The sequence below is a fragment of the Lepisma saccharinum genome, chromosome 25 (assembly GCF_977018435.1).
Source record: "Lepisma saccharinum chromosome 25, izLepSacc3.1, whole genome shotgun sequence".
NCBI lineage: Eukaryota > Metazoa > Arthropoda > Insecta > Zygentoma > Lepismatidae > Lepisma > Lepisma saccharinum.
In genome coordinates, this window is record NC_139253.1 from 35788546 (window position 1) to 35801311 (window position 12766).

The window sequence follows — 12766 nt, forward strand, 5'->3', positions numbered from 1 at the left end:
GATGTAAATGTTATGTACTGCTGACAGCCGGGGGAATGTGAACCTGCCATAAGTACTCATTGTACTATAGAGATCATTCATTATAAGTGCTAAATGTTTGTAAAATTATTCCTTTTGTATAACATTCTATTATCTCTAGGGCTGTAAAGAGTGACATTTTCGTAAGACACCCAAATATCAGCCTCTTATCTACATATCAAGTACACCCTGGACTGCATTTTTTTATTTTCCTGACAAGAAAGGCTCTGGTATCAGAATTCTCTGGAGGGCCCAAGTTCCTTTTGTTTTATTGCGATTTCATCATGCTACAAATGCAATTTTAACATAGTTCGATTTCGGTTTACTTCTGTTAACACATACTGTGGAGTTTTAGCTATTAGGCTACTTAAGATTTTGTTCAATGTATGCTTTTGTAGTTAGGTTAGACAGACCAGGTTTGGTTCTCTTAGCATTAAAATATTCCTTAAATACATTCTACTAAGGTTCAGATTTACTTCTACATTAATTCCCAGTAGTCTACAATACTTAGTCGCTTGTCAACGGATAATACATTCTCCATGGGAAGAATGCATGCTTGTGTAAGGTAATTAAGTTGTTGTTTTTTTCAACATAAACAACTTTTTTCGATATCCAAACAGTGCTTATTACTTTAAGGAAACTTCAAATTTCGTGTGACAATGATTGCCAAAATTCTACGATAATCATAAAACAATCGGAACCATTACCGGAGATTGGATTAAAATATTCATGATGAACTGCTTTCATTGAATTATGTAGTACCTGTGGTGTCTGCTAATAAATAAATAAAAAAAATAGTATGATGACATAGCCTGAATGCATGAAAAACATTAATGGAAATGTGTTGACTTCATTTGCTGTGAAGCATATAGGTTACAGATGATGGTAATTCTTGTTGATGAAATATTCAATTTATGTGCATTCACAAATCTTTGAACTTGAATGCAATTAGAAACAATAATAATTTTCAGATTGATTGCTTTTTTATTTACATGGAGCAGGACCACTTTTCATGGGATGCCCCAGTTCCTTTTTACAAACTTATTTTTATTTGTTGAATATGTATACAACTTGCATGAAATTGGAAGTTTGCCATTGTGTATTATAAGCACATCCATGCTGTTCTGTTCTGAACAGTGTTACATGGCAAACAAATTTTGGTTTCATTTGTAGCCTTTCAGAAGATGAAATAGCAGATATTATTATAAATACTTGTTGATATTTACCAGCCCTCATAGTAGCACTGTTAGCACAATATGTCGTGATTCCAGGTTGAGACATGAATAGTCTTTATTTGTTTTTTTTTATTCTTTGTTGCTGTAATAAACTGGAAGATGAAAGCTACATGAAGCCTGTTTCTATATTGACTTGTTTCTTCTCTCTTTTCAGTGGGAACTGTTTGGTTCGTGTGCGGGCACAGGTGATGATGCGCGATGACAGCTCGGGGGGCTGGGTCCCTATGGGGGGAGGGGGCCTTTCCAACGTGTCTGTCCGAAAACGCACCATACCCTGTGACCGTGACCAATCGAAACACGAGTATCTGATCTTTGGCCGAAGGATATCAGATCAATCGGTAAGTACTGCATAATTGTGAATGGGTATTGCTTTGATTGAAGAATTAATGGAGCGATTTTACAATACAGGGAATTTCTCCATTTTGTTTGAAATTCGGCATACTCACTAATTTTGGCCCCCTAATCACGAATCTGCAGTCAAAATTTGGCGCTCACACGTGGAAATAGGAAAATAATCGAAATTAAGTTCTTATTTCCACACCCTCGATTTCCGAATTTCCCGCCGGTTCCGGGCTCCGCCCCTGGGGTAATCGACTTACCGCCCCCAACCGCTATCGCGGCCCCGCCTCCGCTCCGCTCCGGCTACCCGCCTATATCTATAGACTCCCTGTTAAGGGCATGTTAGAAATTGGCGGGATTCACCTGCCCCCAAATAAGCGCGAAATTTATACGTGAGCGCCAAATTTTGACTGCAGATTCGTGATTAGGAGACCCAAATTAGTAAGTAACCGAAAATTCAAACGAATTGGAGAAATTCCCTGTATTGTTAAATTATACCGAATTAATTTAGATTGTACAGAACAGCAGCTTGATCTTGAAATCAATAACATTTGTTGGTGTTGTCATTGTCAAGTACTTTGTGTATGTGCTAGATGAAATATTGTAGCATTGAATACCTCTTACCTGTAGCAAACTTATTATTGTCTTATGATGAGAGTTCCAAATCCCAGGTTAACTTTGTAATCCTAGTCTGAATATATAATTCTGATATTATTATAATGCATTTCATTCGGTTTCTGTTCATACCAGTTCATACTAGTTTCATACTTTGTCTTTTTTGGTGAATTATGTTTGTCCAGTTACTCCCATATGTTTGCTACAGAATACTGCTGCCATCTATTGAGCATTTATGTATGGCATGAAGTGGTTTTTATAACCTTACATGTAGATTAGGCAGGCATTATAATCACACCTATAATTTGCCTTGTTAAACTAAAAATCTAAACTTCATGGTGCAACATCCCACTAAGTGCCATGGCCTGCTGAGCAGCTTTATTCATTTGGCGACACGTGCAGCTCACCTCTCAGGAGAAGATCCCTGCTGGAAGTCAAGTGACGTAGAGGCAGGCAACTCCACTATTAACGTTGGTGGAGTGCACCCTGGGTCAGAAACAAACGCTTTGGTCTCGCTGTAAGGCTTGATTCACATCTACGCTCTAATCACTGTCCACGCATGGTCAGGGGGTATCCACATTAGCGGTCAAGGTATGAGCATCGTCAATCTGGTGTTGATTTCTTGACAGAGTACACCGATTTTTTCTTTTGATTTTTTTAAACAAAGAACCTGACGATTGTACTAACTACAATGTTTAAGATATTTTTAACGACTGAATTGGCTGTTACAGCACTGACGTTCGAAGAAAATGGCAAAGAAAAATGGGGAACATTTATTTGCACTTACAATGTGCAGAGCTACAAATGTTAACAATGATAAGCATTACTTAATCAATCTAGGTTTGGCATGAACATTTTTGGGCTGATTGATTCATATCTACATTGTTGATAGTTTATTTTATTCGAACTTTTCAGACACAACACAGCTAACTAATGTACGGGATAAGCAATACAAAAATATTCTGTACACTGAAAAGAAAAAACTGCAACCAATGAGAAATAAACAAATTCATAATTCAAAACTAATTGAATTCATGATGACATTCATGTCAAAATCATTGAGTCACATTACGGTGAAGTGGTGTTTTCCTAATCTTTCCGGGGGAAACAAATTTTCTCATCAGTGGCCGATCATTCTGTTCAAGCTATTCTTTCCGAATCCTCTTGATTGTCGGCTCCGACAAATCTGTTGCTGCAGACGCACTCTTGGTGCTCTGCGTAATTGACAGATTTCTTTTCTTCAGAATCACGATCTCAGAATTCAATAACTGTGCTGATAATCTCACTTGCTTCACTATGCACAGTAGCACCTTTACTCCTTACACCTGCCATAACTCTTAAAACACCAAGAAAACCATGCACAAGCACTTCCATAACGGCATTGACCGCAGCAGAAGACTTACTGCTACCCCTAAAATCTGCAAATAGACCAGTCTTCCCCTCATTTGGGGATCTTCTCGTGAGCTGTAGTCAGTCAGCACATACAATCCCATCGCCTCGGTTTCTTGGCTTTCAAGAAGTTCTCAAATTGTCCTCACAATGCCAGGACATTGCCGAAATTTTGCCTGGTTACTAACCAATTGTTGAGAAGATTAGGATAGTGTCTTTCCTCTCTTCTGCATAGGTCATTTTGTATGCAAATATAGTGCTTCACAGGGTACATCTTAAGCAACCTAGTTTTTCCATCATATTTCTCGGAAAACTGTAATTTGTGTGACTTAAGACTGCACTAATTACTTTCTCAGAAGTTTAAAACTCATATCCAGCATTTAAAATTACTACCTAGTCTCTGTACAATTTCACTGTTGAAACCTGAACAACTACATGTGTCCCATCATTTTTGCTGTCATTGTTAGCACATTGCAATGTGCATATGTGAAATTTAGTCAGGTTGAAAAATTATTTTTTAAAAATTGTTTTCATAAACTCAGAGTGGGAGTGAATATATGATGAGCTCTCAGATATTGCAGGTTAATTTTGGAATTCTCTGTTTTTTGTTTGTGTTTTAATGCTTGTACAGTCACAGAAAATGTGTGTGTTTTTAATGGTTTTGTAGTGTGATTTGTGAAGTACAAGAATTAAAATCAAAGTAGTGTAACGAAGACAGCCAGGCAGACAAAATTTTCCATTTGGAGCTTGAATGTGAATTTTTCGAAAATTTTAGTTTTGTCGTCTACATTATCTATAACCTTATCGTGCCATGAGATATATATATATACAAGTTTCATATCACCTCCATGTTTTCCTGCTTCTTAGCATTAGCGGAATAATGTGGATAGGTAAATTATCTACCCCCAGGGTACATTTATAAACTGTCAATTCTAGGGTGTTCGGGAAAGGCACATATTGTGATTTCCTGTTGCTTTCACCCAAGTTACACTGAATCAATTAAATAAAATATTATCACTATAGTTTTATATTGGGCTTGTGTAAAGATCCAATTGATGATCCAACTTTTGTATCATATCTCTAATGTTTGCTATTAAAAGAATAAATATAAATAATAAACTGTCTGCTGTAAAATTAACATTTTTTGACTTGAAGTGCTTTTTCCCCAAACAGCTTAGAATTTTAAAAGTAAAGTTCAATCTTACCCATGTTGAAGTCTAAATTTAAGTGATCTCCCCAATTGAGATATGCCAATTAACATGATCTTACCCTGAAATGTATAGCAATAAATTGTCAAGTGACAAAAGAACAAATGGCAATTCTCACCAACATGTGAATTGAAGCTATCACTAGCAGAGTCAAGGGTGAAACTGAGAGTAGATCCTCAGTGGAGATATCAGGATCTTTTTATACCCAAATGGTCATGGTGAAATATTCCCATAGGAAGTTCAAGAGGATATGTTCCTAGTTAGGGTATTGGGGTACACAGGAATTTTGAAAACTTGTCCAAAATGTTCCCACATGTAACAGTAATGTTAGTAAAATGGAATAATGTGAATTATAGATCGACTAGAAGGAAAATAAATCCTTTGTGCACCTTCCCCTCGTCCACGTGGGAGTACAATGCACAGGAGTTGCAGGCTCTTTTCCCTGTGGTACCACTATAGATACATGTATTTTATGGGTATTTGACACTACTTAGTTATGCATTGCAGCCCTAAGTATGCATGTTGTTCCGCCAGTGGTGCCTTGAACTGTAAATATTTGAGTTATGCAAATCTGATTGATTACACAGGCCTGCGTGTGTTTGGATGACTCGCACAGATAACTGTTGTCTCTGAATAATTTCAGCATGCTGATTCCATAAATGAAATCCATTTTTACCCATCACATCTAGTTTTTTCAGAAAATAGCAATATATTATCTACCTTAATTTCACAATAAAATGTATAGTTCCATCATTTTCCCAGTAGATGGCTCTGATTAGATGATGGTAAAATATTGGTTTTCTAGAATACACATCCTCCAATTTTGAAAAATAAATGCTTATATAATAGTAAGCATTTAATCCAACTTCTATCCTTACAAAACACATTGACATGAAAATCATAAACTTTCATTACGTAAGTTCCATTTTCAAAATTTCTCATCAACATTTCCTTCTCAAAATGTGCAAAACTCAATGTTATAATGTAGAGGGTTGATTGAACTTAATGACGTGGAGAAAAATCTTGATCTAGGGGAAAATCCTAACGTTTGGAAACACGCTACATATCCCTTGCATAAATTTATTTTGATGCGTTAGGTAATAGATGTAATGGAATGGCGAACATGAGAATTTTGATTGTAAAATTGTGAAAAATGCTAACGTGGTGGGAGAAAATGGATGTCATTTCCGTGATCAGCACTCAAAATATTTTCAGAATCAATTATTGATTTGGAAACTACCTAAATTTCTGTTCCATAAATTTATTTCGATGTGTTAGGTAATAGATGTAATGGAATGGCGAATAAGAGAATATTGATTGTGAAATGAAAAATCCAGACGTGAGGGAAAAAATGGATGTCATTTCCGTGATCAGCACTCAAAATACTTTCAGAATCATTGATTTGGAAACAATCTAAATTTCCCCTGCATAAATTTATTTTGATGCGTTAGGTAATAGATGTAATGGAATGGCGAATATGAGAATTTTGATTACAAAAAATCCTGACATGATGGTGGGGGGGGATGGATGTAATTTCTGTGATCAGCATTCAAAATACTTCAAGAATCATCTATTGATTTAAAATCATCCAAATGTTTTTCAAAAATGCAGGGTGCTGTTATTTAATATAATTGTAATCATGTGTATAGGAATTTTTTTGAGTGTGTGTGACTTCCTTTTAGTAGCCATTGTTGTTATTTACTATCCTTCATTCTTAATTCTTTTTACCGAAGTTGGTGAAGGGAAGGTGGTCTTAATCTCTAGCAACACCCATTCCCCTAAGAGGAGAGGTATCGATTGCGTTTCATATATAGATACCAAAAATAACTGCCTTATCAAACTGATTTTGCTATGCATTGATGCTTAAAATTAATCACGATGAGAAACACGTTTCTTATTAAAATGGAACTGTGTTTATTTACATGAGTACATTCATAAAGGGTGTCCCAAATTATTAAGCAGTAAGTAAAGCAACCTAGTTAATTTGTTGTCTTCATGACTGCTCTTATAATTGAGGTGTTAGAGAGATTCCGGAATGAACCAAGGTAGATCAGACAATCTTTCAAGTAAGCACTGCCAACCCTGATAAGTCTGCATTATATAACTATTTTTTTTGGATTCTGTATTATTTTGCCCAACTGAAACCATTATGCACAATTAAGACAAATGTGCAAGCGTGCTAAACTACAAATTTAAAAAATATAAAATCCGGAGTGACACAAATTTATCAATCAATGTTGTTATTCACGGAAGAATTACCATACCTCAAGGAAAAAAAGATATTAACCACAGCATATTTAACGCATGGTTTGCATATCCATTCTAGGTCTGGTATTATTGGTAGAGCAGAGGGCCTACTTTACAATCCTACATAAGATAAGATGTCACTGTATTTCTCGTACCATATACTTCATCATTGATTGCATTTGGCACAAATGACCAAGAAGTAGAAAAGTAAAACCACCAGCAGAGGAATTGTTCTTAACAATTCCCCAATTTCTTTGCACACAACTTTTGCAGTCTAACTCCAACTTGCAAAGACAGAAAAAGGCTCTTTTGTCAACATTAGTTGCCATATCATTTGTAGAACGAGATTGTTTTCATGTTAGGTAGCTTTCAGATCAAAGCAACGTCTACACTAGAAACCAATCTTCAGAAATAAATGCAACCATAGGAACTGAAGTTACACACTCAAACTGCATATGTTGCATTGCTCGGTTTGGTCTGTTTGCTCAATAGAATGCATCTGTTGCCTTGGTCTGTTGTTCACTCATGTGCTTTCTTATAAATTGGGTGAAGCCTGTGTTGATTGTCACTTGTGTGCAAAACAAGGTTGGTATTTTTTTTTTAATAAAGTAACTAAACAGATTATTTTAATCAAATATTTAAAGCATAAAGTCAAGAAGACTTATTCTCTAAAAACAGTGGTTTGTAAGGAATATTTTTTTATCATCCAAGGAAAGATGAGAAATATATTCTAGTTACAAAGTAAACACTTGACTCTTCTTGAATACCTATTTGTTACTTGTAAATCTCAGGCTGTTTGAGTATTCCACAGTTGCCATGCCCCATTTTATCCCTGTTGTACTACTATGTTTTCCAAAATATCACATTGTATTGTGAATGTAACAATATACATTAACAATGTATGTTAAGTGCGGAGCAAAACTGTTTTATTCATATACTATTCAACTATAAAAGAGTTTTAAACACTTTTTTATTTTAAACATGCCAACCCTGGTGCAATAACCTTTGTGTTGCACAATGCTTCAGTCTGAAAACTCCCTCCATTCGTTTAGAAGAGCAAAATGAGGAGAAATCCTAATCACTGAAAACTTTATAACATTCTGGACTATGCTAGGAATGCATCCCCGTGGTGGAGTAGTTAGCTATGATGCCAGGGCTCCCAGGTTCAAATCCCAGCATGGGTATTTTTTGTGTCCCTTCATCATATCATATATCCTCATCTTCGCGATTATCCAAAGTGGCAGAAAGGGAGTAAAATAAACCAAATCAATAAAATCCATTTATTGCTTAGGCTATATCAATCTATTGTTTTCAGACAAAATTTGTACATACTGCACAAGATGCAGCAAAGAGCTGCTGCATCTCATACATTCAGCAGGGAATTGCTATTGTTATGGAAAACATGCTGAAATTCCTGCAACTTATCCCGAAAAACCTTGCATAGTGTGTTGCCCTTTGATTTTTGCCATTACCGGAGTTTATTTCTAAAGTTTAATATAGATTATTCGAATTGTAGAATATATTTCAATGATTCTGCAACAGATGCAATTTACTCCTGATAGCAGAAAATGCGTTTGTTGATTTGGTGTCAGACTAAATGTATATATTTCACACACAATTTAATTTTCCACAGTCATTTGAGTTTATTATAAGGGACCAAAATTACAGATAAGGCTCGTACAGATCGGTGTAAAATCAAGGATGTGTTATATTTGCAACAATATATGTTAACACGTTTTAAATGAAGCCTTTGGAGATCAAAAGATGTACCCCTTGAAAATAAATCGGAACTTCCAGAATATCTACCAGAACCTTACAGTGGTTTTGTAGGAGAAATAGTGCTAATAACGTAATATTAATTAGGCGTTTTTCGTGTCAATTCTTACTCTTGGACACAACCACCGAAATGTACAAGGGGTGTCCTCGTAAGACTGGTAGCCGATATCAATTGTGAATACAACAGATTTTCCAGATTAATTGCATAATCCGCACCGTAAATATTTTCTGCCGGCCTCCTTGGCGGGATGGTTCGCACGACGCCAGGGGTTCCGGCCTGGGCGTTTTTTTGTGAGTGCACTTTCATATATCATCACTCATCCTCATGATTAGCCAAAGCTGGCAGAAAGCGAAGTAAAATAAACGAAGCGTAGGGATTCTCCAGATATTGTTCATCCGTGTTCGTATTTCTCCCATACGCATACTTCACATATATTCTGATTTCGCCGCGATCAGTATTCCCATCACGTCGCCTGTAATAACCGTCGTTTGAAACTTAATAGTTGGCTAGAGATGTAAACGGGAAACTGCATTTGGGGGGTTCCCGTATATTCACGATACGCCCTTCTGAAATTCGAGCAGTGTTCTCAATACATGTGTAATCAGTTTGTTCCAACTTCGATCCCAGGTGGAAGCACATTGCACAGTTCCTATCCAACTTTAAAGTGCAGGGTCAGTCCTGATTCGGCGCGAGGAGCCGTATCAAGGATCGCGGCCTGGTATCGGACGGAAGTTCGAATTTTGCATGGGCTCTTATGAGAGTACTATTTCTAAAGTGCTCCTTAAGGACATGTTTCTTAAGGTAACTGTGCAAAGCACATTAACGGAAAGAAGTGTTAAAGACGAAAATCGCCAAACATTACTGTAATCAGTAATGTTAAGATGTAATGTAATGTTAATAAGAAATTCGGAACAGTCGATAAACATTTATGAATTATATTTTCAAAGAGCTTTATCTAGCTTAATAATAGACTGTAACGTGAAGATAAATCTATAGCCTGGAGCTGACCGTCCTATTTATAATAACTTGCGTCTATTATGACATACCAGAGAGATAAATACTCGCCCTATTTAAAACTACCTCATCCCAATTGATTGGTTTTATCATCAGCATCTGGTAAACTGCACATTGAAAGATCGGCAATTAGTATTGTGAATTATTGAAAGAGGGATGAGAGGTGAGGAATTATGGCATAATGACTGCATCTTGTTGCGAAAAAGATCTTGTAATTATTCGTACTTTTTTTTGCCATGAATAGGCGTCCTTACCCCAATCCTCTTCCTGTAAAAAACCTCAGCGCGTGCCACGGTTGAGAGTCAAAAGCGTTGCCACATCTTTTTCCCTGTTCTCGTCTATCAGCAGGTATCTGTCCTCTGGGTATTGTCACAGCATCGCCTAGCGGCATGTATATGATAAATGATTGGACTGAAACTTTCGCCACCCTCTGCCTGTCCTGTTTAGGGTCGGCAACGTTTCTTCCTCCTGGTTCAATAATAATTAGCTTTTGAAAACTCAAAGTGAGGCATTGTATACGTCACACACGGCCGTTATTACATTTGGCAGCTGTGACGTAAACCTTCACAAAGCTTATGGTAGGGAGATGATAAACTTTTTCACTGTACAAAGTAGCATTTCGAACATATGTTAAATATTAAAGACAACAATTACCATAAGAAACAAAATCTCGTCGTTCATTCTCGGAAAGTAGGGATGGTACCGAGGCCAGACCTGTTGAGACAATACCAATGAGACATCTCTAAAATCGAGACGAGAACGATATTTAGTGTCCAAGACTCTCGGTCTCTTTCAAGACTGCTATAATATGCGTAAAAATTGTCTAAACAGGGTGTTCTTTACTGTTTGACTTCATTTTGTTTACAGTAATTATATCGTTATGTCGAAACAAGGCGTCAAATAGGAAAAAAATATTTTAAGAAAAGAGTTTACCTTAATGATCTTTATACGCTGTGAAAGTTGGTGTGTTAAAGCGTTTACACTATAGAGTAACGTTGCCAGAAGAGGGGTAGAACGCCCCCCCCCCTCCCCCCCAACTGGCGTTATGTTAATGGAATAACGAATAAGGGTTTCAGTTCTAAGAGTTTGACGATTTTCATCTTTTCCAAGTCCTGTATTGTGCATTTTATCACTTTTCATGTTATAATGCCAACTTGACTCAAAATTTAGTTTTAGTATATTATGTGCGTGTTCTGTTTCAAGATTCCAATGTCGACCTGGGCAGAGGTGATTGTTTTCATTTATTTCCTGTAATCGTCATTCCGACTCATCGCGATTTACCTGGTGGTCAGGATTTAGAGCGCTTTGCATCTTGCCCCTGCTAATATTCAATTTTAAAAAGATATAGCCAGGGCTCGAAAAATCCCGGTCGCCATGGTGACTAAAAAATTTCAGCCTGGCGACTGTGATCTTTTGCTGTAATATTCCCTTTTTTTAAGTTTGCATGTACGAAATTTTGAAGATTCTAAGTTCAAATTGCAGTACAGCGTAAGTTAGCATTTTTTTTTTTATCAACGTTGTGAACATTCCATAGAATCAGTAACAATTCCTTACTCTTTGTCCCCCAACCCCTCATTTGCTGCTTTCTCACATGATTCAGCGATGTTTTAAATACGGTGGTGCTCAACTTCGTATAAAGAAAGGCTCCTTCTTTCCCCTTTGTGCGCCTGACGACGGCCGTCATCTTCCGTCAAATCGCGGGAGTAGTAGGTGATTTCTTGGCGCCTAGCTCTGAAGATTTTTTGAGTACTGGATATTTCTTTATTATGCCGTGGTTGTGTATCCACAATGTATTAACTTCTAAATCTAGGACTGAGCCGTGGGACAAAATTAAGTGTAAAGCATGCATGGATGTTCCTTTGTAGTGGTGGTTTCATATTCATTGCCTTGGGCAGTATCATTGTTGATCTTGAGGCGTTTTGAAAGAGATAATTGCTTTCTTATCAGAATCGGAATGTTTCTTAAATTATGATGTAGCTTTTGCATTTTTTTTATTCCTGGGATGATATTGCCCTGAAAGCTGAAAATGCAGATTTTGCCCAAACTCTTTCACAAGGTTCACAAACTATTTGCAATCCCGGTTTCCAATGCAGCGTGTGAAACAACCTTATCTTGAAAACTTTGAAAAGTGTTGCTCCCAACAGCATGCTGATTGCCGAACTGTCTTTGCTATTGAGGAGGAGGAGGAATGGCAAATTTTGACGGTACCGCAGGTGGTCGATGCGTTCTTCAAAACACATGCAAATAGGAGAATAGCACCTCGCTAACTTTTATTGTTTCTAATACGTCAAAATATATTTTCGTTGAGTTACATTTTTATTTTACAATGCAATTAAACTCTTGGAAACATTTGATTTTCGCCACTTATATTATTTTATTACTTGAATATTTATATCACTAGCTTCATCTCAACAAATTAAATAATAAACGGGGAACTAATTTAGAGCATTTGTTTTCTCGACCCCTTGCACCCGCTCACTCAGTCATTTTTCCACGGGCGCCGACACTGATACTATATTTCGAGAGTAGGCGAGGCGTTCGTGAATATCTGGAACCTCTCCCTTCCGGTTCGTTGAATTTTTGTATAATTTCACTAATTCTTGAAATATATGTATTGAGGATATGTTCAGTCACAGACACTTCTGGATTGTAACGATCCCATTAACTTTGAATCGAGTTCCGTGACTACATTTAATTCACCCCTTCCCCGTCCCTTTTGGGCTAGCTGACTGCCGTTCTTCGTGTCCAATGCATTTGGCATTAGATGTTTTTGTAAATATTTTGATATTAACTATTATGACTTTTAATACAGCACATCATTGCAGGAATCGTCAATCTCGCCGCTGTAGTAATCGGAAACAAAAAGGTTAACGAGAGTAAAGCGTTCAGTTTCGTGCAAATTTAGAGCCCTGTAAAAACGGAAT

General features: G+C 36.9%; 1 protein-coding gene across 4 annotated transcripts in view; it reads left to right on the forward strand.

Moving 5' to 3' along the window:
• Positions 1-12766, forward strand: part of Spred (Sprouty-related protein with EVH-1 domain) — a 31633-nt gene that overhangs the window by 1155 nt on the left and 17712 nt on the right. For all 4 annotated transcript variants that reach the window (XM_083111237.1, XM_083111239.1, XM_083111240.1 and 1 more), the window contains exon 2: positions 1408-1591. In XM_083111237.1, coding sequence (XP_082967363.1) covers positions 1408-1591 — 184 coding nt within the window. The remainder of the gene's footprint in view (positions 1-1407; positions 1592-12766) is intronic.